General features: G+C 39.8%; 1 protein-coding gene across 3 annotated transcripts in view; it reads left to right on the plus strand.

Moving 5' to 3' along the window:
- The first annotated feature begins 1,184 nt into the window (after positions 1–1,184).
- ate1 (arginyltransferase 1) overlaps positions 1,185–26,387 on the plus strand; it is a 38,112-nt gene continuing 12,909 nt past the window's right edge. Inside the window, exons 1-11 of one of the 3 annotated variants that reach the window (XM_086122056.1) lie at positions 1,185–1,343; positions 4,453–4,516; positions 4,651–4,713; positions 4,836–4,939; positions 5,060–5,281; positions 6,406–6,620; positions 8,992–9,120; positions 10,216–10,344; positions 16,295–16,327; positions 21,132–21,313; positions 25,432–25,531. In XM_086122056.1, coding sequence (XP_085978182.1) covers positions 1,244–1,343; positions 4,453–4,516; positions 4,651–4,713; positions 4,836–4,939; positions 5,060–5,281; positions 6,406–6,620; positions 8,992–9,120; positions 10,216–10,344; positions 16,295–16,327; positions 21,132–21,313; positions 25,432–25,531 — 1,341 coding nt within the window. In that variant the 5' untranslated portion in view covers positions 1,185–1,243. The remainder of the gene's footprint in view (positions 1,344–4,452; positions 4,517–4,650; positions 4,714–4,835; positions 4,940–5,059; positions 5,282–6,405; positions 6,621–8,991; positions 9,121–10,215; positions 10,345–16,294; positions 16,328–21,131; positions 21,314–25,431; positions 25,532–26,387) is intronic. The other 2 variants (XM_086122057.1, XM_086122058.1) reach the window with 2 other exon arrangements.

Genomic DNA, 26,387 nt, shown 5'->3' on the forward strand with positions numbered 1-26,387 from the left:
AAATCAGACTATTATTATTCCTAATTGCTAAACAGATTAGCTTTATCCCTGTATCTTATGTGTTGAGTGGTGGGAAGTAACAATGTAGGCTGCCAAGTACATCTGAAATACAGCTACTCCGTTACGGTACTCAGTAGATGACTTTATTACAGTAAGTATATTTTTTCAGTTGATGGTCCTTGGAAGACCTGAGCATCTATTTTTCTGATGATCTTTAATGCCTTAAATTTGAAAACAAATACTGTATCTGTACCTTCTATTCGCTGCAATACTTTGTCAAAATCGGCAGGTTACGTTTTTCAATTTTTGTGGATGATGACGATGCAACAAAAGATATAAGTAGAGAGAGCTAAATGCTACCGTGATTGACATTGTGAGTGTGATTGAGATGTTGGGGACTTATAAGGTTAAAAAACCAGACAGTACTGTATCAACATGGAGCAACATCGGCTACCTTGAAGCAACTTGATAGCCATTTTGCGGTGTTCAAAAATTCTCAAGTTCATCGGAAAAAAATACATACAGGTAGTGTGTTGTTTTTTTTTTTAGTAACATTTGTGGGGGGGGGGGGGGGGGGATTGGCTCAAATCTGTCATGTTACCTCAGTCCTGATTCTTCTGTCACAATTTAGCTTGCAGGAAAGCAGTGCAAAGTGTTTTTTTTTCCGTTTTGGGAAGAGCACTATGCAAAATAATAAATGTGTGTGCAACCCTTCCCGTTGTGACAAATTATCAAGACGGGCTTCACCTTTTTACATCAAATTACAATCAAGTACAATTCATTCTCTGCACCTACACTTTTGTAAGCCACTTTTTTGAATCAATACGTGAACTATTTTTACCACGGTGTCTTATGACACAATTATCTGTACTTGTACTTAAGTACAGGACGATTGTGAGGGTGCGTGTTTACTTTTCTTAAGGGATAAGGAAAATCCCACGGTCGCTTGCTAATGACGTCACAAGCGGGGTGCGGCACAGGCACAAATTTGACGCGAGAATAAAACATTAAAACCTTAAGCACCTTTATTTGTTTTACCACAAAGATACCACTTAACAATAATAAATGTTTGAACTCAATTGGTTGTGTTCGCCATAACGGTAAAGCATCTTTGACACTAGCTGTGGTCGCAATAAAGTTTTTTTTTTTTTTTTTGCCTCACGGTGGTGCGCTATAGTACTTGTCTGGCCGGCGACTTCCTCCTACCCTGCACCCTCATCTGTCATCGGTTTTTGGACTAAACATGGCTGGAAACAATTGCTATACGATTGTAGAATATTTCGGTGGGGACGACGGTTACCGCTGTGGTTACTGCAAAAATGAAAAGGGAAACTTTTCTCATGGTAAGTGTTGAATCAGAGATCCCAGTCTAGAATTTACCATTAACAAACTATCTCTTCCTGTCAGCGAACGCATTCACCGATCCCTTATTTTGTAATAGATGTTATCAGACATTAAAATACGAACAAGGTGTTTTAAATGCATACCACTGTCATAATAAGCGTTGCTTGGGCCCGACTATTAAGGTTATTTTAGCCTTTCTCCTCTCTTAGCATAAAGTTTTTAATGCTATCCCGAAAGCCCTAATCAGTGTGCATCGGGGAATATAACGTGCATCAAATTAGAAGAGTCTTGTGTGCAATGTTGTTAATTTGGCAGTGACGCTGTCGTTTATACCACGATAAACGGTGCAACATGAGCAGTTATGGAGAACTGGTGTGTCACCAACTAGCATCGAGTTATCTACTGCTCGCACCATCACCAAGATGTGACCGCCTATGCAGCACTCTCTGCTCCCAGTTGATGCCTTCCAATCTTTGTGGAAGTTCAGAGTTGCAGTGAGATGGGTTTACCATGCACAGTCGTGTCTTTCCTGACTACTTGTTCCAAAGTTAGCTTTCCGGTACAGTACATGAATATGCAGTACTAATCCGGTGCCGTGACTGCACTTGTGGCCCAAATTACAGTTGCCTGGAGCACAGTGACGTTTCACCATTACATGACGTCATATGGGTACATTGCAATTCATTAGAGGACAGTGTGCAAGTTTATTTATTTCAGTATGAGTGTTCAAAAAAGCGGAACTCTTTTTTTTTTTTAAATATACATTTTATTTACATTGTCTAAACACAGTGATTACCCCCCCCCCCCCCAATTATTCTGGTTGTTGGCAGCATGGAGATGGAGTTGTTTGCACAAGGGTGTCCAAACTCGGTCCTCAAGGGTCGCTGTCCTGTCTGTTTGCCATCTCTTCCTGCTGCAACACAAATGAATCAGCAAAAAAAATTGTTGTTTTTTTGTTAAATAACTACAACATATGACAAAGATTCAAATACCCAAATACCCAAACATTCAAATACCCACCCAACACATGTATACAATACAATACAATACATGCTGATTTATATAGCGCTTTCACAACAGCGGCAGCTGTAACAAAGCGCTTAACAAAACAGTTAACATAAAATAAAATAATGAACACAACACAACATAAAACACGGACAGTCGTGCAGTCCTAACCACTTTTCCGTCACACGCTTTGTTGTTTGAAGCAGTTTGAGATGAAAGAGGAAAGAATCAAAGTGTCCTTTAACCAGTGGATCAGAGACGTCATGCTCAAAATGTGCACACGTCAGCTACAATCTAAGTTTCAAAGTCAACAAGAAGCTGTAGCATCCATTGACGAAAAAAGAGATTGGTTCACTTCTCCTGTCCCATGGAAATCCATTTCAATTCCAAGCGGCGACTCTCGGTTCCAAATACGCATCGGCGCTCTGCGCCAACGCTCCTCTGTCCCCATCCTCAACTTCAGCAGCCATCCATCCCGCCGCACCAACGCCGACTGTCCAACAGCACCGACATCTCCACTGAACAAAACGAGGTTGTGAAAAATGCTGCCCATTACAGGCGCAAAAAACACAAGCGCCCCAGGTCTGTCCAGCACCGACAGTCAATGGCGCCGGCATTCCTCCCAATCAAAATCTGTGCTGGCACAGGCGTGCTGCCAAGAAGGCACAACCACTAAGCACAGATACTTCTCCTTTGACGAATGTCGTGGCCAAAAAACGCTGAAAACAGTCCATATCAGGTCCACACGATGCAACAACAAACATGTGACAAAACAAAAGACAAAAACAACAAAAAAGAACAAAAAAGCAAGGCTCTTGAAGAGCACTTGCCAAAGGCTGCCTACTCGGGCGCCATCTTGGAATTTAAACAATCATATGTTATGCCTGTAATTCATCCTGTACCAAGAAATTATATATATATTTTTTCATTCATCAATTCATCGGCTGATTAATCGGTTATCAGAATTTTATTCTGCCAAATTTCAGAATCAGCATCAGTCTAAAAAACTCCCCCTAGTGCAATATTTTATGCTGACTTGCAAAGCAGCCTCATTTTCTGTCAAGAGGGATGAGACAGTTTTGCTCCAATTAGGACCGAGGTGGTTACTAATACAGCCAGTGAACGATGCAGACAAGTGGTACTCTAATCTCAGGTAAGAGTGGACTTGTTACATCATGGGAGCAGCATAAATGGTTCAGGTCTGGAAAAGTAATGTGCTAAAAAAGTTAAGTCTCATGAGCAGTCACTTCCATTTTCAATGAAGAAAATAAATGAGTGCATATATGTCACTTGTGTAACCTGGTTAATATTAAATTACTGTGGTTTAGATGTAGAGTACAGCAATGTGCTGGTCGATGTAGCTCTCAAGCTGTGTGTTTATGATTGTTGCAGACACGGTCAGAGGTTGCAATGGGATCTTTGCCCGCAGTCTTGGGAAACGGGACGCAATATCCTGTTTATACAGTTAATAAATACACACATCTTCATTGGGGGACTATGAGAATGTTTCTTGGCAATACTTCAAGATGATGAAACACACTTTATATGCCATCAGGGAAAGCTTCAGGGATACAAAGTAATTCATAGTCGTAATCTACCAAAGAGACACTTCCATTTTATTTAGATCTTTGTGATAATCTTTCTTGAATTTTGAAAAAGTCATGACATGTTTTTGTTTGTTTGTTTGTTTATTGAACATAAAACATATATACAGTAATAATTTGACAGAAAATAAGGTAGATAAAAAAAGTAAAAAGAAAGAAATCAATCTTCATTCAACACAGTTATTATGTTCAAGGGAGTAGGCATGTTTGACATGTTTTTTCTGAGATGTTATTCATTTGAATTACAGGTGGCAAATGAAGAATCACATCTGATTACCATATTTAAATCATGTGCAACCGATGTTCATGTTCAAATTAAGTAAATCCAAAAAAAGTTTTTTTCCACTGTAGGGCAGACTCAACAGGTTGCGCATGTGCTATTATGTAAGATTTAGGAACAGCATACAAAACAATTCTCACCTTACTTTCTTGGCTCTGTTGTAAAATAAAGCTATAATGTACTTGACCAATGTAGCTTGATGATCAATTTTTGCTTCAGGTATGTGGTCTCACACCATGACAGTACAAGACTACCAAGACCTCATAGACAGAGGATGGAGGAGGTACCAAGCAATTTTTTCTGCCTTTCAACTCGTTTCAACCAGAAATAATCGCATACTTCTACTGTAAAGCTCAAGATTTTCACCACATTTCTGTAATTTTACCTTAACTTTATACATGTTTTTGTTTTCAATAGAAGTGGAAAATATGTTTACAAGCCCATAATGAACAAGACCTGCTGTCCACAATATACCATCAGGTAATGATTTCCAAACATGATGGCGTGAGCATGCAGGCTCATTGTTATTTATATTCATTTGATGACTGAAAATATTTGTTTGGAAGAATTATAACGAAAGATGCTACTCTGTGCTTTTCAAGATGCCATGCTGCAAAATTCCAGCCTACCAAATCCCATAAGAAAATCTTGAAGAAGATCAATAAATATATTTGCAAAGGAGTATTGCCGAAAGAGAGTGAACCTAGTGAGTATTGCAAATTATTTTTTTGTGTGTGTTTAAGAGGATGTTTTTATTTTATAATTTTATCCCCCACGTGTTGTATTATTATTTAGCTTTTTTTTTTGTTTGTTTTACTTTTTCTAGGGGAACTAATGGATTCAGTGTGCGAAGTTGAAGGTCCTCAAGAACCAAGTAAAGGAATGGAGTGTGCTATTACAGACATTCAGAAGGAGGTAGCAGAGTTTCCCGCTGTCACAAATGTCGAGTTGAATGAGGCAGATGTCACACCCACTGTCTCAGAGCCACCTCGAAAAGAGCCGGGATCTGTCCTGGATGGCAGAACAACAGTCACAGCTCCTAAACCTGGTACGAAATCACATAGCTTATGTGATGGTTCTGCTTTTGGGTGGTCAGTATCGCTAAAAGTGGAGTATTGATTTCACTGTACACTATATCCATCCATCCATCCATTTTCCGAACCGCTTGATCCTCACTAGGGTCGCGGGGGGTGCTGGAGCCTATCCCAGCTGTCTTTGGGCAGTAGGCCAAAGACAGCTATTTATTATTTTTTTTAATAAATAGATGCCTCCCCTTGATGGCACCCTCCCTGTTATCCCACTCAGGAAATGAAGTAGCTACGAAGTAGCTGTAATTACATTTAGATGCTTTCCAGGGCGTCATGGTGGACAACCGGTTAGCACATCCGCCTCAGGGTGCAGAGGTGCAGGGTTCGATTCCGGCTTCGGCTTTCCTGTGTGGAGATTGCATGTTCTCTCCGTGCCTGCTTGGGTTTTCTCGAATATTCTGGTTTCCTCCCACATTCCTAAAACATGCACGGCGGGTTAATCGAGCACTCTAAATTGTCCCAAGGTGTGACTTGGCGCAAAACGTTCATCTATGTGTGCCCTGCGATTGACTGGCAACCAGTTCAACCTGTACCCCGCCTACTGCTCAAAGACAGCTGGGATAGGCTCCAGCACGCCCATGACATTTGTGGCAGTAAGCAGACCAGATGATGAATGGATGGACGCTTTCGATTGAACATCCATCCATGCCAGGTTTTCCCTTTTACTGGTGTCAAGATGGGGTATTCCTCGCTTACGTTGATGGAGGAGGAGTTGGAAAGTGAGCTGCCGGTTGCGTTTGGCAATTTGACAAGCTGGAAATGGTCCCCATTTCCTTATTGCTCCAAACAGGATGTGGGCGTATAAACTGTTGACATGGGATGCCCGTAGAGCTGGAGGGCTTGGCAAGAGATGGTGGTGGAAAAGGAAGATTAGAAGAGAGGGGGTCAGGTGGGGGCTGAGACAAGATTGCATTTCCACAGAGAATGTTCACGTTCTAAGTCATACTTGGTGCTAATGACGTCACCAGCAAATGATACTTTACTGCCAATGGAAATGGAGCATGTGTTCTTAGGATAACGTCAGTTCCACAGACACACACATACACAAGAGTGAGCGTTGCAGTCTTCTCTCTCTGGGATGCAGGTATCGGACTTGACCCCAACCGACCCCCTTGTCGCAAGGCCAAAGATTTAAGAAAAGAGCGCCGTCATCAAAAGGAGCAGTTGAAACACAGCGGTGTTGGGGGCTCCTCCACCTTGACCACTAGTCCTCCTACTGCCACACCGACAAACCAAACCAAAACTCTGGAAGATTTCCTGACAGAGACATGCCCTGACAGTCCATCTCATTGCCTTGAGGTAAGCAGTAGTGGTTTCCAATCTCCTTTGTATCTTACTTGAAATAAGCATTTGCCTGTTGTGGTGATTGCAACAAGGTTGAATTGCCGCTTCCATCATCATGAGCCTCAGTGACTTCACCATGTTTATTATGTTTGGAGGCTCAATTGCCAAAGCACAGTGAGGAAAAAAATGCCTCGTTCCCAGTCTAAGATCAATGGAATTGTAGACACACCACAGACTTCGCCATGTTACCCGATGATGACATTCAAACCAAAGCTACCACATCACTAGGAATGAAAATGAACCTTTGGTAGGGAGTCAGAGTGATTTTGGCAAACAAGTCCCTGGCAAAGGTCCGAAAATGAGGTTGGCAAAGTCGCATCACTTTTGGTCCTGACCAAGACTTAAAACAGATGTAAACACTGTCTTTTGTCAACCCACTCTTCTCACGGGTGTTTGAGGATGCATAATGCATCTGGATGCAGGGCCAGAAGGTTTCCAGTTGCTAACTCAGAATGTGTACCTCTGACGAAGCACAATACTTTCTACTGAAAAGTATGATGTCCAACAGTGTGTTTTACTTTGAGAGCTACTCTTGACATGCTGTACTGTTTACAAAGTCCCATTATTCCTGGACAGTTATGTCTAAAATACTGTGAGCAATCTTAGGGCCAGACTTTTAATTCAGAACACTCAGTGTTTTGAATAAATGCTTTATAAATAATTTCACGGTACCTCTAATATATACGTATGCATTTTTCAGACTTGTACTTACTTTCAAGACATATTTGAAAAAGAATAGACAGGTGGTAATAACAAAACAAAACACAAAAGTGGCTTGGCTGAATACTAAACTGGCATTCACGTTTAGATGTGACTGCCGTTGAACCCGTGTTGTAAAACTTGGTCATCAATTTAACCATTTTAAACAAGTATCTTAATCCAAATCAATTTTTCAGTTTTTGTTTGCGTTGGTGATGTTCAGTTCTCACCCACCAGAGGGCAATGTGAACATGATTCTGTGTCCTCATGCAACATCACTCTTTCAAAAACCACTTCACTGGTCACACAGCTTTCTACTTTGTTTTATTTTTTAGGAAAAATAAATTGAGGGCAAAATAGTTTAGTTTAGAGATTTGGAGATACTGTGAAGCTTAACAGCTTCCATGTGAAGTGGAACACAGCCTAATGAAGTACATTGACTAAAACCTACAATACAGTCAAACGAGCAAATAATATTCAAGTGGAGTGTGAAATACTTTCAATGGATTTATTTTGTTTCCCTCCCACCAGTACAGAAAAATCTGATAATTTTTTTGTAGACTGAGGTTTTGTCCATACATGGTTCGGGAAAAGTGCAAATTGGATGACAGTTTCATTAAAATTTATTGGCATCATAATCAAACTTAGATTCGTATATTTTGGCTTTATTTAAACATTCTTGGGCAGTCAAGTATCCAACTATTTGTGTAATGTTGTAGTACTGTTATGATAGCCCCCCCCCCCCCCCCCAAAAAAAAATTCTCACCACTATGGTGTGATTTGTGGCGTGCCTCAAGTAGTTTATCCCGTCAAAACATATCTTCAGCACTGAAGCATAATTTAAAAGATTGAATTTGGGAAATGTCCTTTTATTTCTAAGGATTTGTTTAACTCAGAAAAGTAGATGCCAAAAGTCATCTGAGACCCGCCCTCTTCAGTCCAAATCCAATAAACTGCAGGCTCGAGCCCCCTTCGTATCTGCCTAGAAGACTCAATGGACTCTGTGTCTTTGGCCAATAAAAGCCTTTGGTTGGAGATGTGGTTAATGACACAGAGGCCGATTCTGAGCACATTAATAATTCAGTTTGTTTGGTGTTAGAAACACTCACGGTTTTTCTTATTTTGATCAATCTAACAAGATCGTTGATCCAAGATTTATCAGCAAAGACTTTCTGATGCATTTTGATTTTTGAATAAAGTTTATTACATAAAGAAAATAAAAACTTGGACATGGTGAATCACTAGAATGGTTGATGTCCTTTTTTTAATAAATCAATTTGGTAACTTTTCATCTCGTGTGTATTTTTACAGATTCTCATAGCATGTTGTTCTCCATCTCATCTGGTTTCCCTTTCAAGGAAGGGATCATAAGAGCAATAGCTCTTTTGGAGAACAGAAAACAAATTACTGTAGTTACGGTCAAAAATATCAACAAAGTTGACACAGAGCAAGGAGTGTGTGTTTGTGTGTGTATATGTTTGTGTGATTCTCATGTCACAATGCCTTCATAATGGTTCTCTCTTTGAGTTGTTTCCTTTTTCATATTGTACCTGTAATGTTTTCTGTACCCCCCCCTTCCATGTTGATGTTAACTATTACCTGCCTTTATTTTTATTTTTTTTTTAAGGTGAGGCTAGTGCGCGCCAATCCCCCTTGCCCGCAGTTCAAAGCCTCTTTCGACGCCTCCTACCAGGTGTACAAACTCTACCAGATGGCAATTCACAAGGACCCTCCTGACAAACCCTCCGAGAGCCAGGTCAGGGGGTGGCAGGCATAGGTCAAGCTGCTGTTGGCCTTCTCACAGCGGGTGGGAGATGATAGATATGCATTCAGAAGGACATTTACAAACAACGACAGTAATAGTTCTAGTAATGATGCTCTTTTCGATTGATGTCTTAGAATCATTACTTTCTGTCTTTTAAGAGTCCTTTAGTTTTATTAAAGAAAGAAGTATTGTCTCTACTTCACTGTCAGACCAGTGGACTACATATTTGTAGATGTTTCATACATGGACACAATATCAAAGATGTCAGTGTAAGTGATAACCATTAGGTTTCAATCTGAAATCACATGTATGTGTCGAAGAATGGGAGATAATGAGGCAAAAATGTTTCCATACGCCACGGCTGAGAGCAGTGTTTCTTCAGGTGTCTTGAGTTGGCCTTGAGGTAGTCGGTAGGGTATTTATTCTCGTCTGTTTTCTGAGGGGGGGGGGGGGGGGCGTCAGCTTGACAGCCAACCCCCGCCCCCAGTCTTCAGAGTTCAATCTCATCAGTGCCTCTTCTATGGCCAAAATTCATGCAATATTACATTGATAAATAATCGATTATAAAAGGGGAATCATTTCTGAGCACCTCCTACACACTCATGTTGGCAATGTCATGCTGCTGGTGCAACTCGGCCCTCCATATCCCTAAGTGGCACCGAAAGGAGTCACAGGTTGGGTGCCATGCTGGAGTCATGTTTACAATTCCATTGTGCAGTTTTGTGAAAGAGGTGATTGCAGTTTGACAAATTTGATATGCTTTCTTGAAGAGGGGTCAAGGTAATGTCCTAAAAGTCAAATAATGTCTAAGAATGCTCAATCTGAAAAATAGCGGGCCATGCGCTAGCCTCATCTTCAAGTTCCCTGTTCAAGTGTGAGCTGTTTAAAAACATATAGTCCTCATTCAGTCTCCTCGACTGTCATTTCATTCCATTCGTTTGTACTTTTTCTACAGCAGTAAAAGGAAGCTGTATGTCAATTGCGGCTGTAAGCACGATCAAGGAGACTGAAGTGACATCTCGAAGCAACATCAAACAGCACTCGTTGACCCTCATTGCTCTTCCCTTTTACACTTTGTGCTTGAAGGTGAGGCTAGTACGAGTCAGCTTTGAGGACCCCCACTTTACAGCATCATATCAGCAGTCTGTGGCCCTGTACACCCGATACCAGATGGCCATTCATGGGGATGACCCCAGCGAATGTAGTGAGAGTGAGGTACCACCCTGTTTTTATTCTGTACGCTCTGTAGGACATAAATACTAGGTTTTAATGTGTAAAAATTCGATGTTTGTTGGTCAGAAGAACTTAGCAGACATAAGACAATCCAGTAGAATGATTATATCATAACATTATTGCTTATACTCTCATAAAAGATGATGCTAAAATCAATGTGGAAACAACAACAGAAGCAGTACTTGGATAGAATATCACACATCAATAATTTCTGATCATGATTTGTTACGTAGAAGCAAATGTAGCCTTTCTCAAAGGCTCGCCAGGGCTAGGGATAGCATTATAAACACATACAGCACTACAGGCTCTGAGGAGATAATTTTATTTTAAGGCATTATTCTAATGAACATTCTTTTTTTTTTTTTTTAAGGAGGACTTTCTAGAGGTGCATGCAATGCATGTCACAACACCTTCTAACAACGTCATCTTTTCGTCTTGGGGCAAACCCCCCCGTCCCCCCGAAATCTAAATATTTGTTATGTTTTGTAGCAGTGTGCAATATGTGTTCACCTGCCCTAATAAATACAAAGTGGAGAAAATAAAGCCAAGTCAACATGTAGAACTACAAACATTTTTCCACTAACCTGAGTGGGCAAGTTGTTCCCAAGGGCTGGAAAAACAACCTCCTCCCCAAAATGTCTGCCAAAAGGCATGAGTAAATGGCCAAATTCTCTGCCTTGTAAAAGTAAGGTAATTCATTAATTGTAAAAGTAGTATGATTTGGCAAGAAGGCAATGGCAGATTCTTTCCGAGTGTCTTAAGACCAGCGGTTATACCAGGTTCAGATCAGTTTTTTTAACCATAGTGATCAGAAAGGTTCAAGAACATAATGTAAAGCCTTTCAGAACAATCTGTCGATGCGTTTCTTTTGACCAAGTGAATGATGGAATATGCCGGAGATATTTTGCCTGTAGATTTCGCTGGTGTTGATGCATATTGTACAGGTGCATTGTCAGGTCAGTCAGCTGTACACAAGGTAGATGCAAGAGATTTCCACAATGACTTTTATTGAAACTTACTGTAAAGGTTATAAATGGGATGTTACATAGATGTACCTTGAAAGCAAGTATATCTGGAGTCTCTTGTCAACAACAAATAAAATGCTAGGTCTCTGCTAATTTTAATACGTTGAATACCCATTTCCCTGTTCCTAAGTACGACTGTAAGGTCACCTTCATTCAGGCAAGCTAGAAGTGAACTGTTTAGAATGGCTTTAGTGTTTCTCTGAGTTCTTTTTTCCCCAAAAAGCGGATGTAAAGGAGATCGGCTTATTCTTTCCACAACATCCACTTAAAGTTGAGGCACATGCTATACAAAAGCACTACCAAGCGCACTGTTCACTTACTGTACCTGACTCTTTTGGTGAGCCGTGACTGGCTTCCAGCACATGTGGCTTTCATTGTCAGGAGAAAGAAAAAAAAAAAGAAACAAAAACTGTTGACTCTGTACTCCCCATTTTGGAAAAAGACCTCCACTTAAGGAGTTACCCATGAAAGTGAGCATAAACTTTACGAATGATGATAAGACGAATAAGTAGATGGGGGTGAGGGGAAAAAAGACAATATTTCATTTACCCATAATATCTTTTTAGTGCAGAGCTTCAAAGATATGATGACATTGGTTTAGCTTCAGCACATTACCAAAGATCTGTGCCCTCCCCCTTTTACATATGGCAAACAGATTTCCACAAATCCATATGAATGGGTACGGAACAGAAGAAAGCTTAATTTTATCTTTATTTTTTTTAAATTTAATTGTGTGGCCGTTCTATTTTATGACCTGTTGCACTGAGCAGTATTACACCATGCACTCAATTTGGAGGGGTCAAATCTACCACAAGCCACTAATGTTCACCCTTGGAGACCTGGGCTAGCTGTGTGTGTGTGTTTATTTTTGAAAAACACACCATGTTTGAAGAGCACAATTGTGTAGGGTCCTAAGAATTACGTCGAAGCAAATGAGTGTGTTTATACGGTCCGTATGTGTGCATTTTAGACCTTAATTGTGTGCAGATGCATATGAGTGTTTACTGGAGTAAAAGGGAACGAAATAGGAAGTGATGTCCTCCATGTGGTGCCAATGAGAGCGTTCCAGAAGGTACTCGAGACACAATCTGTTTGCGGGCTATTGTGTGGTTGCGTCAGTGAAGGGAAGCTGAGATTGCATTCACATGCCGTAATGGTGTTGCCTTGCTGTCAACACCTGCATGTTTGACTGACACCGCGTTGTCCTCAGCTCATGCCGGAAATAATGCAGCGATGATCTAATTAGAACTGACCGCACGCACATCGAAAATGCCTTTGTGAAAATGTGTTTCATTCACACATACACGCATTTATCATCAAATTCAAGGATGCGTAGTTTGTTTGGAGACTCAAGTATACCCGGCAGCTTGTTTTACAATGGTAGATTTTAAACGGCATCACCTATTACCTGCAGCTGTTTTTACTGAACAGTTTTTGTGAGTTTTCAATAAAAGTGTTAGTGTTTTTGCCTTTCAGCGTGTTCCACATTGTTTGGCTTTGCTGTTGGTAATGCGTTGACTGTAAAGTTAATCGAGGAAAATGTCAGTTTTGTGGCATTCTTACAGGGGTAGGGTTTTTTTTTTCAATTTTTCCTATCATAAAAAAAGTCCAAATATATCTGCTAAAATATCAGTTGAGCACACCATTATTAATAATGTACATTATTATCTCACATAATCTAAGCAAGGGTGTCCAAACCTTTTTTATTTTATTTTTTTTAACCCAGAGTCACCTGTTGAATAAATGCACAACCAGGCCGCTCATTCATGTGAGGCTACATATTGTCTCACCTGAGGATAAATGTGGACGCATTCTTGTCCCTCTTAACTATTGAATAGAATATTGAGGGAGTTTCTAGCCAACTGCCTTGCTGCAAAGCCGCTCAACGATTTGCATCCCAAACTAACGATACCGTGCATGTGGATGAATTCGCCTCGGGACATAAATAGTTGTGTTCTCCACACGGGTGGTTAGTTTTAACCAAGCCTTGTCAAACAGAGCCGATGAAAATTCGTCAGAGAATCATCACACTGTATTAGTACAAGATGCAATTGCAGACTATGTTTCCAATTTTTATCAGAAAGGGAATCGCAAACAGCTTGATTTCATTCTCAGTGGCAGAAAAAGCATGTCATGAGATTTTTTTTCCCTTCATTCTCTTTGTCTAATTTTGTGGCCATTGTTAATTTTCTATTTCATATCTGATCCTGAAATACAGTAGGACTGCTTGCTTATTTACTTTAGCAAAATCTAAACTTGGTTTGACAGATGATATGCAAGAACGTTGTTAGACACACATCAGGGGAAGCACTAATTTTTGGCAGGGCTTCCAGTTGCGCTTATTCGCAGAATGTTCCACCCGGTGAACTACTACCAGCAACAATACACGAGTATGTTTTTACCTAACCAGTAATTTTTTATCAAATGAAACAAGCTATTATATTCAATTGATTGAAACCCACGCTTCAAATGTATGTCAACACCTTAATGTGGCCGAGTTTGGCTTTTTAAAGTTAAGAATTCATACTACATCAGCAATACATTAAAGTCTACAAGGTAGATGTAACATAAACACGCCTATTTAAATAATCACAGAAGTAGGCGTGGCTCGGTATCAGAATCTGATGGTATGATAAAAGTGTTCGCAAAAGTATTGTTGGTTAGCAATTACAGCTTGAAAATGTATGATTTTAAAATGTTTAGGTAAATAACCTTTTTTCCTTTTGTTCCTTCTGGAGGTACATTAATAAATATAAAAAGAAATGAAAATATTTAATTTCCCTCAAGAAATTTCTCAGAAATTGAGTAGTTACTCTTCTCTCAGAGCGGAAATGACCTGATGTTCGCCATGTTATGTGTCTCAGTAGCAAATCTGTTGTAGTTTGTATTTCATCAATTGTTGACATTTTAACTCAGCTGGATGCAAACGTTCCTTTCAAGACAGCTTGGCTTTGTCAAAGAGTGATGGGTGGTGCAAGTAGGATATTCTTCCTCCTCCAAGCTTTTACCATCTGTGCTTTTTGGGGGGGGGGGGGGGTTGGGGGGGTAGTCAACAAATTCCCATTCAGCCGACATTGTCTTTTTCGAGGAGGGGAAAAGGTTTGAGATGTTCACCTTATTCAACCATCACTCATCGTGCTCGCCAGCTGCTCGTGTTATGAAAATCTCACTGCATTTGGAGGCAGGACACAGCTGGCTGCAATGATAAGCCACTGCAGCCAGGATACCTGAATCGTACGATTAGACGCCACATCCAGGCGTACTTGCTGCAGCAGCCAATCAAAGTGCAGCAGGACATATCCTGCTTTAAACTCAAGTTGGATTCATAAGAACACATGGCTGCACATTGCCGGTCTCTCTATGACTTGAAAGGAAAAAAACAAAACAAAAAAAGCCTAGCTCATACTGCCGATGGAAGTGGTTTTGAAACCATGCCGTCAAACCAGTAACCTTCCTATCACCATGCCAACGTACAATACAACGGCTGTTACGTCTGTTTAAACTTTGACAAGATGACTGTGCAAATCAGCTAATCAAACAGGCAGATTTATGACCAAAACCGCATTTTTAAAATCAATTTGAATTAAAATATGGCAATAAAAAATACCAGTAAACAAACAACTTTTAGTAGTCTCCAATGTGCGTTTTGTTTTCCTAATAAAAGTCACCCTAAATATAGTCAATATTATAAGTAAATGTGAGGACCATTCACAAGAATTACACTAGTGGATCCTGTCTGATAAAATTTCAATTGGGAACATTTTATCCACTCTTGGCAAGGCACAGATGCATTGTTGAAATGTTAGCATTAATCCTCATCCCCACCAAGTGTTACGGAGGCGGACTTAGTTTGGGCGGATAAAATGTGAACCGAGTGCATGTCAACAAACGGGGACTTAAAAGCAGAGAATGAACAGTGTCAGCTACCTCAATCATGTTTCGATTTGAACATACATGTACTCAGAGTGGCTGGAGTTGATGTTTGACAAAAGAAATCTGTTAGGAAAAACACAGATATAGGTCGGAATCCGTGTATTATACATTTTGAATTTCGGTATACCCAAATAACATGGCCCTTTCGTATAATATAAGATGAAAATTGCATTTATAAGATTAATGCTGCCCCACCAGCAGCACTTTGCCCTTCACTGTGCAAGCCCAGGCTTTCCCCAAACTTGTCTTGGGTAAAATCTGTTAGTTAGTTTTATTGGTTAACCAGAAGGCTCACATATGCTTGGCAAGGGGCTTTTTCATTCACTTTAGTTGTACAAGTTTAAGGAACGCAAGAGGTGGACTGAAGCAAATTTGGGGAATATAGTCATCAAAGTCATAAGGGCTTTTCTGTTGTTCGTAGTTCTTTTTGGAGGCATGCCCTCAAGATGTACATCTTCTGCAAACACTGCTCTCTACCCTGGCACAAAACGCTGAAAACAGGACAGCGAACACATGGACAAAAATGTGCGCCATGCAATGTGATTCTGCTCGCAAATTTTCAAATCAAAAAACAAATTTTTGTTGGCCCTGCTTTGACAGGCACAAGTGTACTGTAAAACATTTCTCCAAAAGCATTCTAAATCTTCCTGAAAAAATGGCAGTGATTCGTGTCCCAACCAAGTATCTAAAACTAAAAGAATGAAGAAAATGGAGGCCAGATTGAAACATTTCTGCCTTATCCTTTGAACTGTCACTATCTCCTCTTGTCTAGTTGACTGGCCGAAATGTTTTCATTTGTGTAAACGGTCTTTTTTTTCATAGCCCTTTGTGATTGTATTTGATACGCAACTACTTGGTCAAGAGAACACTTCTTATTTCTATGACAGTAGCAGAAGTATGTGAGATTTTCATACATTGTAATATTTTGGAAAAAATGAGAACTCACTTTTTTTCTCCTCTGCATCCCACTATAGTTCCGGCGATTTCTCTGCGATTCACCGTTAGAGGTATGGATTTCCTTTGCCTTTTCACAGTTTTTCTTGTCAGTAAGTTTCCTTGTAGCATTGCCTTTTATTTTCTTACTCCACACATTTTTTTTCTCTGTCACCACCTTACCGTAACAGATTAATTAAAATTTCATTTCCTTTCCACTTTTACATATTGAATCACTCAGCTTTGCTCACCATTTTCAAGCCCTCTGGCGAGATTGAGTGGTGTTAAAGGGATACAGGAAAGGGGTTATTTTTTCATATAGAGGAGTTATCTCCCCTAGTACGAGTAGAAAAGTGACTTAAAGGTTAAATTGAAATGTGGTGACCAGATTGCATCGAGATTGAAAAAAATGCCCAGAGTGAGCCTGGCCTGTCCTTGATACAATGAGACACATTTGCTTCGTGGTTTAGTATCCAACGGATGGCTAATGGGTACTTAAAGGTACCCCTGAATCCATATTTATCCACTGTTTCATGCATAATATAGTCGAACAAAAAGTTATTTTCACCCACGTCATCCTTCTGTAGCAACCAGCTTCTTCCTTGATTGTTACGCTAGCTTTTTTAATTGTAATAAAGTACAATATGTGTAGCTTCAAAAATCTATAAAGCCTCGCCATTCAGCGTGTTCTCATTAACAAACCGCCAATTCTTGGTGAATTCTGCCTCACAACGATAGTAAGACCTGACATATGCAAGCTGAGATACCGCCAGCCCCCCAATCAGAGGAGAGCTTATTCCATATTCAGATTAAAAAGAACAACAATGCAATCAGAGTAACGCTCATTTACATATCGTGACATCCGACACAAATGCGCATTTACAATGCACTGTTGGAGGAGCAACTTTTCAAATTTCAGTGTACACAAGAACAGGAGAAACAAATAAGTTGTCATCAATATTGACTGATATGAAATACTTTTTACAACTTACTATAGTGACACATTTTTCAGCCATATATCGCCAAGCCCTACCATGCACGTTATGTTTAAAAAGGCGTTTGTTTAATCTTTCAGTTGACCACTTTATTTGACTTTTTCATTGTTGCGTTAACCTCTTATAAAAGGTTAAGTATTGTATGTTACTATAAAATTGCCTGAATTTAGCCTTTTTTCTTCGGGTCCTTATTTTCAAGAGTAAACAAAGAAAGTAAAATAAATTTTTTAAAAAATCAATATATATCAATCAACCAATATAAAACACTTATATCATGATATACTTTTCAGTCAAATCGCCCAGCTGGGCATTTCTAACCTAATTAATCTTGCAAACCACATGAAAAGGACATCAAAGATTAATCTTTTCAAAATAGGTGCCCTCGGACCACTTAAACCACACCCACTCATGCTGGTTTTTGCGGAATTCACACAAAGCTTTATTCATTCCTTGAGTAATTTAAGTCTTATTGTGGCTACCAGTATTCAAGTAGTACCGATGGTTTTATGGTAAAACCTCAGTACACCTTGTAGCGTTGAGTGACATGTATTTTCAACCAGTCATCACTGAGCACTTCAAACTTTGTGAACTTCAGCCTCTAAAAACACAAGTGGACATATTAGCTCACGACATGTACAACAGAACTCAAATCCAGGAAGGATACTTGGAACAGCAACATTGATTAGATTGAGGTGCACATGGATCGCTGTAGTTTGGCTGTGTGGCGTCCCTTGGGTCTTCCTTAATGAACGTCATTAGCGATTTTTAGGGTACAAGCTTTTCTCACCTCATCGAAGCTGGCCACGCGCATTGAACAGCCCGTTCTATGCACACACTCTCTGGCACACTCCCTCATGCGCTGCTTTCACTCAACTCTCCTCAAATGGATTTAGTATGCTATCTCTGCTCGTCTGACCCTCTGTTGCCCACCCTGTTTTTATTCCTGTCTCTGATCTGCCACCCGGTCCACCCCGCTCATGTCAAAGTTATTGTATGTGGCTTTTCTTTTCTGCCTCTGCGTGTCGGCTTCCATCTGTTTCCAATCTGAGGGCTATTAAAATACTCACCATGTGGTGTGTGTGTGTGTGGTTCGCATCGTGTTGCATTTCTTCTAATTCATGCAACATTTAACTGCAGCTATTAAGGACCTATTTTTGCAGAGCTATTAGAACAGAGGCGTTGTGTGTTTTAAAAAATACATTTACATACGGTGACTCATCAATTATTTTGTGCTGTCAGATCCACTCAGTTGTATATCTGTACTTGTTCATGTGATGAACAGCAGCCATGCATGCGGCATTTCACATGACCCTTGTGAAGTGAGATGGGGCGTGTGTATGCAAGTACAGGCCAGATGTTCATATTGTGACTGAAGGCAATGCACCACGACTTGACCAGTCAATGAAAACTCCACTCTTTTTGACCCAAAACTTGTTTTGATATTGGCAGTACTTGCAATTACAAAATTGAATATGTACTATTTTCTGCTTTTGTTTTGTAGACACACACACACACACGCACACACACTAAAGCGAGGCCAAACCTTCTTGGGAACTCTTACAAAGACTGCAGTGTTTTTCATGGAACTTGTGCCAAGAAATAACAGGCTCCCGCTTACTCAGATGAACATTTCACCCAAATTTACACATACACACACGCGCGTTCAAAAATGTTCCCCTCATATATTGTCTCCTTGCCAGTTAGTCAATGCTAATTTGGAGTGGAGTGAACCTACTGGACAGCAACAACTTTGATATTGTTTGCCTCTGTCATAGAGCCCAAAACAATATGCATTCACATATACAGTAAAATGAAAGCAAAAAGGATTGGAGGTGATGTGACAGACAAGTAACAGGCCTAGTTCAGTGCTGCCTTTTTTGACTTGAAACTGTACGAAAACAAACTTGAAGCTAATTAGATATGCATAAACTCAACATTCGTACACTGGCAACTGTCATAATGTGCAATTGAAACCATGATGGGGTATATGTTCAACAGCTCCATGGATTTTATTCGTCATTATGCAATTTACATATTATACAGTTTGGACAGAATACAATCACAGACACAGGTACGTATTATTGATTATTGCCAGTAAATTAATCGACAGTATTTGTAGTCATACAATAGTAAATTTACAACCAGGACAAACATTCTATGAAATACACGCAAAAAAATATTTTCAAGTCACAATGTTTCTATAATAAGAGCACATTCCATTAATATTTTTTAAACACACTTTTAAAATATATTCATCTCAAAGAAGCAAACACACACACATGCACATGCCTACATTCACAAAGAATGCAGTGTCAAGTACCATGGCACCAGACCCACTTACCTCGATCATAACATACCGTAACGCAAGTCGTGCATTTGTGTGCCTTGCTTCTTTTGGAAATTAGTTTACATCCAATGAAAGCATAATGGAGTGTATTAATGAATGAAACTGAGCACTTTCTCATGCACTGGAATGATCCACACATTTATCCATAAACATAAAGCTGGAGAAAATAGTCTTAACCAGACAACCACAGTCTTTGATAAGTAACACAGAGCATGTGTGCCGATTATATTGCGCCGTACATCATCCCAAAGTGTCATTAACAGATGAAACACAAGCAAGCATGTGCTCTCTAACACACATTATTTAATACCACATGAAGTGAGCACACACGGATAATACAGGAGAAAGTTTGGCGTCACTGCACCGCTGGCTGGTTACGTGACTTCTCATTAAAAACCTTCTCTTCTGTAGTGTTTCTGAAGCAAGTACCAATTCTAAGCCAACTATGCTTTGCTATTGCACTCATTCCACATTTGGGAGCCATTAGCAGCCTGAAAGTGAGGCTACTGTATACCCCCACACATAATATGCAAGGCCTGGCAGAAAGAAGCTCTTATAATACGTCTATCCACCACCGCAATGGATTTGTAATTAAAAATGATTGCGTTTTTTTTAAACTCTGCACATGGATGGTATCTCTCAACGTACTGTGGAAGCAATTGAAAACTGAACACATCAACGGCCTGACCTCAACTCAATATTGTATTCTTTATGATCACTGAAGACGAAGTGAAGACAGGCTGCAGTGAAGTCCGAGCAAAGCATCTCCGTGGAGGAAACTCCCCCAAAAATTCAAACTCGTTGGATTCCAGACTTCAGGCACCCATTGACGGCAAAACATTTTCATCCAAGTATGACCAAAAGAATCCTGTTGCCCCTACATCTGCAAGTATAAATGCTTTTAAATCCAGATTAAAAACGATGCTTTTCACCTCTATGTTTTAATTAAGGGCTTTTAAGCATTTGTAAATCAATTTCTCGATATGGTCTTTTAGTCATTTCAGGAAGCTACTTTTTATTTCTTTCCTTTGCTATTAAATGTCTCTATATCTTTTGGTGCAAATGTGCTTAAATGTTGTTTTAGTCATTTTAATAAGATACTTACTGTTCTCTTTGCTCTGTTGAATGTATTCAGTACAGTTTGGTAATGCTTTCAGATGTGCTTTTGGTTGTGTGAAGCACATTGAGTTGTCTTGCGTATGAAATGTGCTATATGAATAAATTTGACTTGTCCGTTGTTCTATTCACACTTGCATCAAAATTCTCAATTACTTTTGAGCCCCTGAAAATAGATTGAAACGGCTGTAATTCCAAAATAAATAGTAATAGAGTCCAATCATTTTTAAAACTCTTTAAGCTAACTGTTCTTTTTTTCTGTCACATCTTGATTCTCTTATTTCAAGCACAAGCTTGTGTCCCGGTACATGAGATGGGGACAATATGCTGGTCATAGTTGCAAGATTGTACACAAAAGAGCACTGCAACTATTTTGGTGACGCCAATGATTTCTTATCCACTTTCTTTATTCCATTCCAGGCAGAGTACTCGGCCGATGGGCCCGAGATGGGTTATGGCTCCTTTCACCAGCAGTACTGGCTAGATGGCCAGATCGTGGCAGTGGGAGTGATCGATATCCTGCCTACTTGCGTGTCATCTGTCTACCTGTACTACCACCCAGACTTTGCCTTCTTGTCTCTGGGCTCCTACTCCGCTCTCAGGTTGGTTCCCAAAGCTTGCCTTGGTTGATCGTAGAACTTTCATTTTCATTTTTTAAACTTAATTAATTAGTCATCAAATATGGACTTGAAATGACACGTCTCTGGAAAATGTCACTGGTGTGTGTGTGTGTCTGTCTGTGTGTGTGTGTATGTATGTATATGTATATACTGTATATATATATATATATATATATATATATATACACACACACACACACACACACGTGAGGGTGAGGAACATTCCTCTGTCTTCACATTTGATTAGCTGAGGCAGCTTTTCTATTGTGGTTTAGCTGGCGACAGTTCTCTCTGCCAAGACGAAATTAGAGCACACACATGTATACACTACACACACACACTATAGACACATTTCTGGCAATTCCAGTGAAATGGTCATCAATAAAGTGGGTAAACGTTTTAAAATATTTCACAGATGTTGGGTTGATGATGATGTTGTACAGTATGCGTTTGTGGGTGATTTTGTGTGCACGTGTGTAATCCACAAAAAAGTGAGACCAGTTTGGACAGGTGGGCATTGCTCATGTTGAGGGGGGGGGGATCTTGATGATTCAAAGTGCACTGCTTCCCATCACTTTTTTTATTTTTAGTCTCAAGTAGAATTCAAGACTTAAACTAAGTGATTGGGTCTGGAGGAGGTTTTCTCCAGGAAGTACAGGAAGCTCACTGTACTGATGTCCTCCTGCTTGTTTACAGACACCAGAGCACAGATCTTTTATCATCTCTCCTCCTCGATCTACTTGCCATGGCTGCCTGTGCTCAAAACCTCCTGGCAGTGCCGAGTGTCCATGAATCCTTATGAATCTTAGATTTGATTTTTCTAAGGCCTTCATTATTGAAAATCCCAATAAAGTCTCATGTTGTGCTTCAAATGGCACAGACATATGGCAATGTTTTCAAAACTTTAAAAAAAATTATTAGTAGTAGTTGTCTGCACTTTGCAATTACCATTACAATGTTGCCAACTTATTTCATGTAATATTTAAAAATATCACAAATTAATGCAACATAAGATTGCTCATAGATCATATTTATCCAATTAGAGGTCTGTCCAAAGTGGCTTGGAAAATGGCTTCAAAATATTCTTTTGTTAAACCACCACTGCCAAGCATCTTTGGATATTCACTGAGGATAAGTGGACCACTTATTTAGCTGGTCCTCTCAACCACACTTTGCCAAGTTCTGTGAGAACAAACTGAGATGTTTGTTCTCAGGAAGGAACATTATCATGCCTGAATCTGTATATATATACTGTACGTTGTAACACAAAGCTGGTACAATTTTCTTTTAATTTCTTGTAACAGTCAGCTTTTAAATATGTGTTTTCCATTACGGTGACTTGTGATAGTATTTGGCCCCCCTGAAATTTTTTGACCTTTTGCCACATTTCAGGCTTCAAACATAAAGATATACTGTATTTTTTTTTCTTTGTGAAGCATCATCGAGTGGGACACTAAAACATGTTAAAATATATACATTCATATTTTTAGTTAATCTTGTCCTATGCATAATTTTGTGACCTCCGTGCGTCAGCGGTTTCATTGGTCTCTAGGTAAGTGGTTTGCTACAGTAAATTATACCGTCTCAATTCAGCTGAAAACTTATTGAGTACTGCTACACGTCATCCGTTAACGGTAGATGCCTGTGATGTATAGCGACAGGAACAACTATTAAATGCTCTTCCATTATATGGCAGATTGCACAGTTAACTTGTGGTCCGCTTCACAAAGCAGATTTTGTGAAAACACGAGATTCTGTTAATCCTGAAGAGGGAAACTCTGAGTTTTCCGTTTTAAAAAAGGAAGGTAATTCAAAACGGAGAAAGAGGGGTAACTCTAGCCATTTTCAGCGAGAGAGAGTTAACTTAAACTCACGGTCAGTTACCGCAGGAACAGACTATCAAGCTAACCTGGTCGGGAGTTTCTGTCTACGCCCTCTTTCGGAGCGACACACCCCATTTCATTTCCTCATTCATTCAGTCAGGAGGCGGGTTGTGGCATAGTCTTGTGCTGCCGTCTGTCATTTAAATCTGAGTCACTATATAAAAAGTCCATGTCCAGTTAATGTGTTCAAACCTGCCGCATCAGAGCACTCATATTTCCAGTTCTAGTTTGGTGAAAAACGCAGCCTCTACTTCCCCGTTGTCATGGTGACTCGTCGAATATGGCTGCCATTGATGCTGGCTTTCCATAGTTGTGGGACATGCACTTCATTCCAGGTGAAGGCACTCGCAGTTGATCAAACTGATTCAAATAAGCTGTTCTGGAACTGGACACCTCAGAGTTTCCTGTCCCAGAGTAGATCAACTAAGAGATCAGAACTAAACTCAGAATTTGTTGAACCAGGTTTGTGAAACGGATTGTTTATATCTTTGTGTTTAACTACGCAGGCCCGAATTTCACATTGACTAAACAAATGAGTACCGGTAGGTTGAAACAAGATCATCATTTCAGTAGTTGTCGTTACATTTCTGTGCTGTGAATTTTTTTCCTCATACAAAATTGTGAAAATTAACAGCTCAAGGTCATGTACAATTGTTTTTGCAGCACACGTTTTTTCAGAAATATAGTCAATTCCCGCACACACTGATCAGCTCTACAACTTTGATAACACATGAACGAGCTAATTAACACACTCTCATTTTTGGGAAAAAAACTTGTCTTGTTCATATGAGGGTGCACCTCCCTGTGTGTGTGTGTCTGTGTGTTTGCGTGCCTTCATCAGGGCCTGATAATTGGCTTGTGCTGGAGTGTCAGATGGCTGAAGAGGGGATAATGGTAAACTCAAGCTGCTCCCATTGATGTGAGATTGGGGGTGTGAGGGGCTCGAGAGAAGGGGGGGGGGGGTCTGCAGTGTTTTTTTTTTTTAGGGGGGGTGAATGGACCCCTTGCTTTTCTTGGACCCCCTACCCCCTTCACTCAATTCAGGCCTTTTGTGGTGAGGGGATGGGAACCCAGGAACCTGGCAGCAAGTGGGTGACCTTCTAGCACCTCACTGGAGCTGCTTCTCCTCAGCCTTCTTTTCGCTTTCTCCAACACGGTGTTTTATATTCTCCTCCTGCTCTCTCCACTTTTCTCTCCCCCCACGTTCCCTTTGTCCCATGTCTTATTTTTCAGAGCATCTATTTTATGTTAAGGCCTCTTTCTCTTACTTGAAAGTTTTGAAAGAAAGGGAATTCTCCCCCTTCGTTTGGGTGGATGAAAGGTGGTAGAAGGAAGAGTGAAACAAAAGGAGCTGGAATTTAGTTATGGAATGGTGAAGGAAATGGCAGATGGAAGGAGAAAATGAATGGTTAGTAAAAGGATGCAATTAAGGAAGAAACTACTGGGGGGGGATAAAGGAAGGAAAGACATTTACTGTATTTGAAGAAGCTGTATAAATCTCCTTTTTTACCACCTGCTTTTGTGCTTAAAGGCTCACTGCTTCTATAGAGAGAAGGGTGTTGTTTTCGTCTAATGAAATGAGACAAGAAAAGCTGCCTCCTTGCGTTTGGGTGTTTACTTCCTCAGCTTGGATACCGGTTTTAAATGTGTTGGACAATTTTATTTCGGAACCTGCATTATATACTGTTTTAAAAGGTGCACTATGGTGTTGCTTTGTGTATTTTAGCATTTTATTTGTACACACTTTGTTCTTCAAGATTTCTTTGGTGTGTTGAAGAAATAGAACTTTCAGTTTGATTTTTTTTGAACATTTTTTTTTAAAGAACCTTACATCCTATTTTAGAGAAATTATATTTCATTCAATTTCAACAAATTTGTATTTGAAATTTTTGAATGAGCGACATACTGTATTTTAGGCTGAAATGTATTTGCAGACCGGGTCTTATAAATTTTGTTTGGCTCTGAAAACCTTACATATGGATCCCAGCGTAAATGTTCCAGCATTTTCTTGCCAAGCAATGTAATCAATATTTTGGTCAATAATTACTTGGCCGATTTAAAGCATAGTTATCCGGTCTGATATTTCAATCGTGTCATTTGCAATAATAATGGTATTTTGCGTTGTTAGAGCAAACTATATTTTACCTGTCGCGTGATACATTCTCAGAACTAAAATGTGCAATCATCTTAAAATTGTCACCTCTTTTTCCATTTTAGGGAGATTGCTTTCACAAGGCAGCTACAGAAGTCGTCCCCAAAGCTGTCCCACTACTACATGGGCTTTTACATTCACTCCTGTCCCAAGATGCGATATAAGGTATCGTTTGTCTCACATCCCCATATCTTTCTCTCTGTGTAATGTTCAGAGCACATTTTTTGCTCACAAATGTTTTGAAAGTGCAAAATGAAATATATGCTTTTAATGAGTACACCCCCCATATGTGTGTGTGTGTGTGTGTGTGTATATATATATATATATATATATATATATATAAATTTTAAAGTGGTATAAAGAAATGATTTTCAGAATACACAGGATTGATATGGTAGAATAAGCGAGGTTAATTAATACGTTGATTAGTATTAGATTAGGAGGTTAGATAAATAACCCTCTTAATACAAGGTGAGAGTAAATACATTTGAAAAGTAAAATTAAACTGAATTCTTATTGGAGATTATGGCCAAGTGCCACATCTCGTTTTTTTTTTTAATGTATCATTATTTTTCACTTGGGTTCTGCATAGATATTCGATCAATATCAATCACATCACACTCCCAGTCATGTTTTATCTGAAGCCACTGTTTCCACAACACTTGCGTTGGAATTTCCCCCCTCAACCCCCATATTTGCTCTTGTGTGTGTGTGTGTGTGTGTGTGTGTGTGTGTGTGCAACTGCAGCATCTCGTTCCGAACAACCCCACTTCTCCCTTTTTTACCCTTTGGGAGGAACACTGAACAAGGGTGAGAAGGTTGCAGAGTTCCCACCTTGGGCTCTTACACTCCCTTAGAAACCCTCCCATGCAGATACTTTCTCTCCCGACATGATTCATTTGCATATAAGCCCAAGCAATTCATTAATACACACTGTGTTCAAGTTGGGGTGCGCCGAAAATCCAGCACCATTGTATTGGAGCGTTACCCATTTCTGAATCTCATTCCTGTTGTTTACCTC

Source organism: Hippocampus guttulatus, chromosome 10 (genome assembly GCF_054856545.1).
Source record: "Hippocampus guttulatus isolate MCC_2025c chromosome 10, RoL_Hgut_1.0, whole genome shotgun sequence".
NCBI lineage: Eukaryota > Metazoa > Chordata > Actinopteri > Syngnathiformes > Syngnathidae > Hippocampus > Hippocampus guttulatus.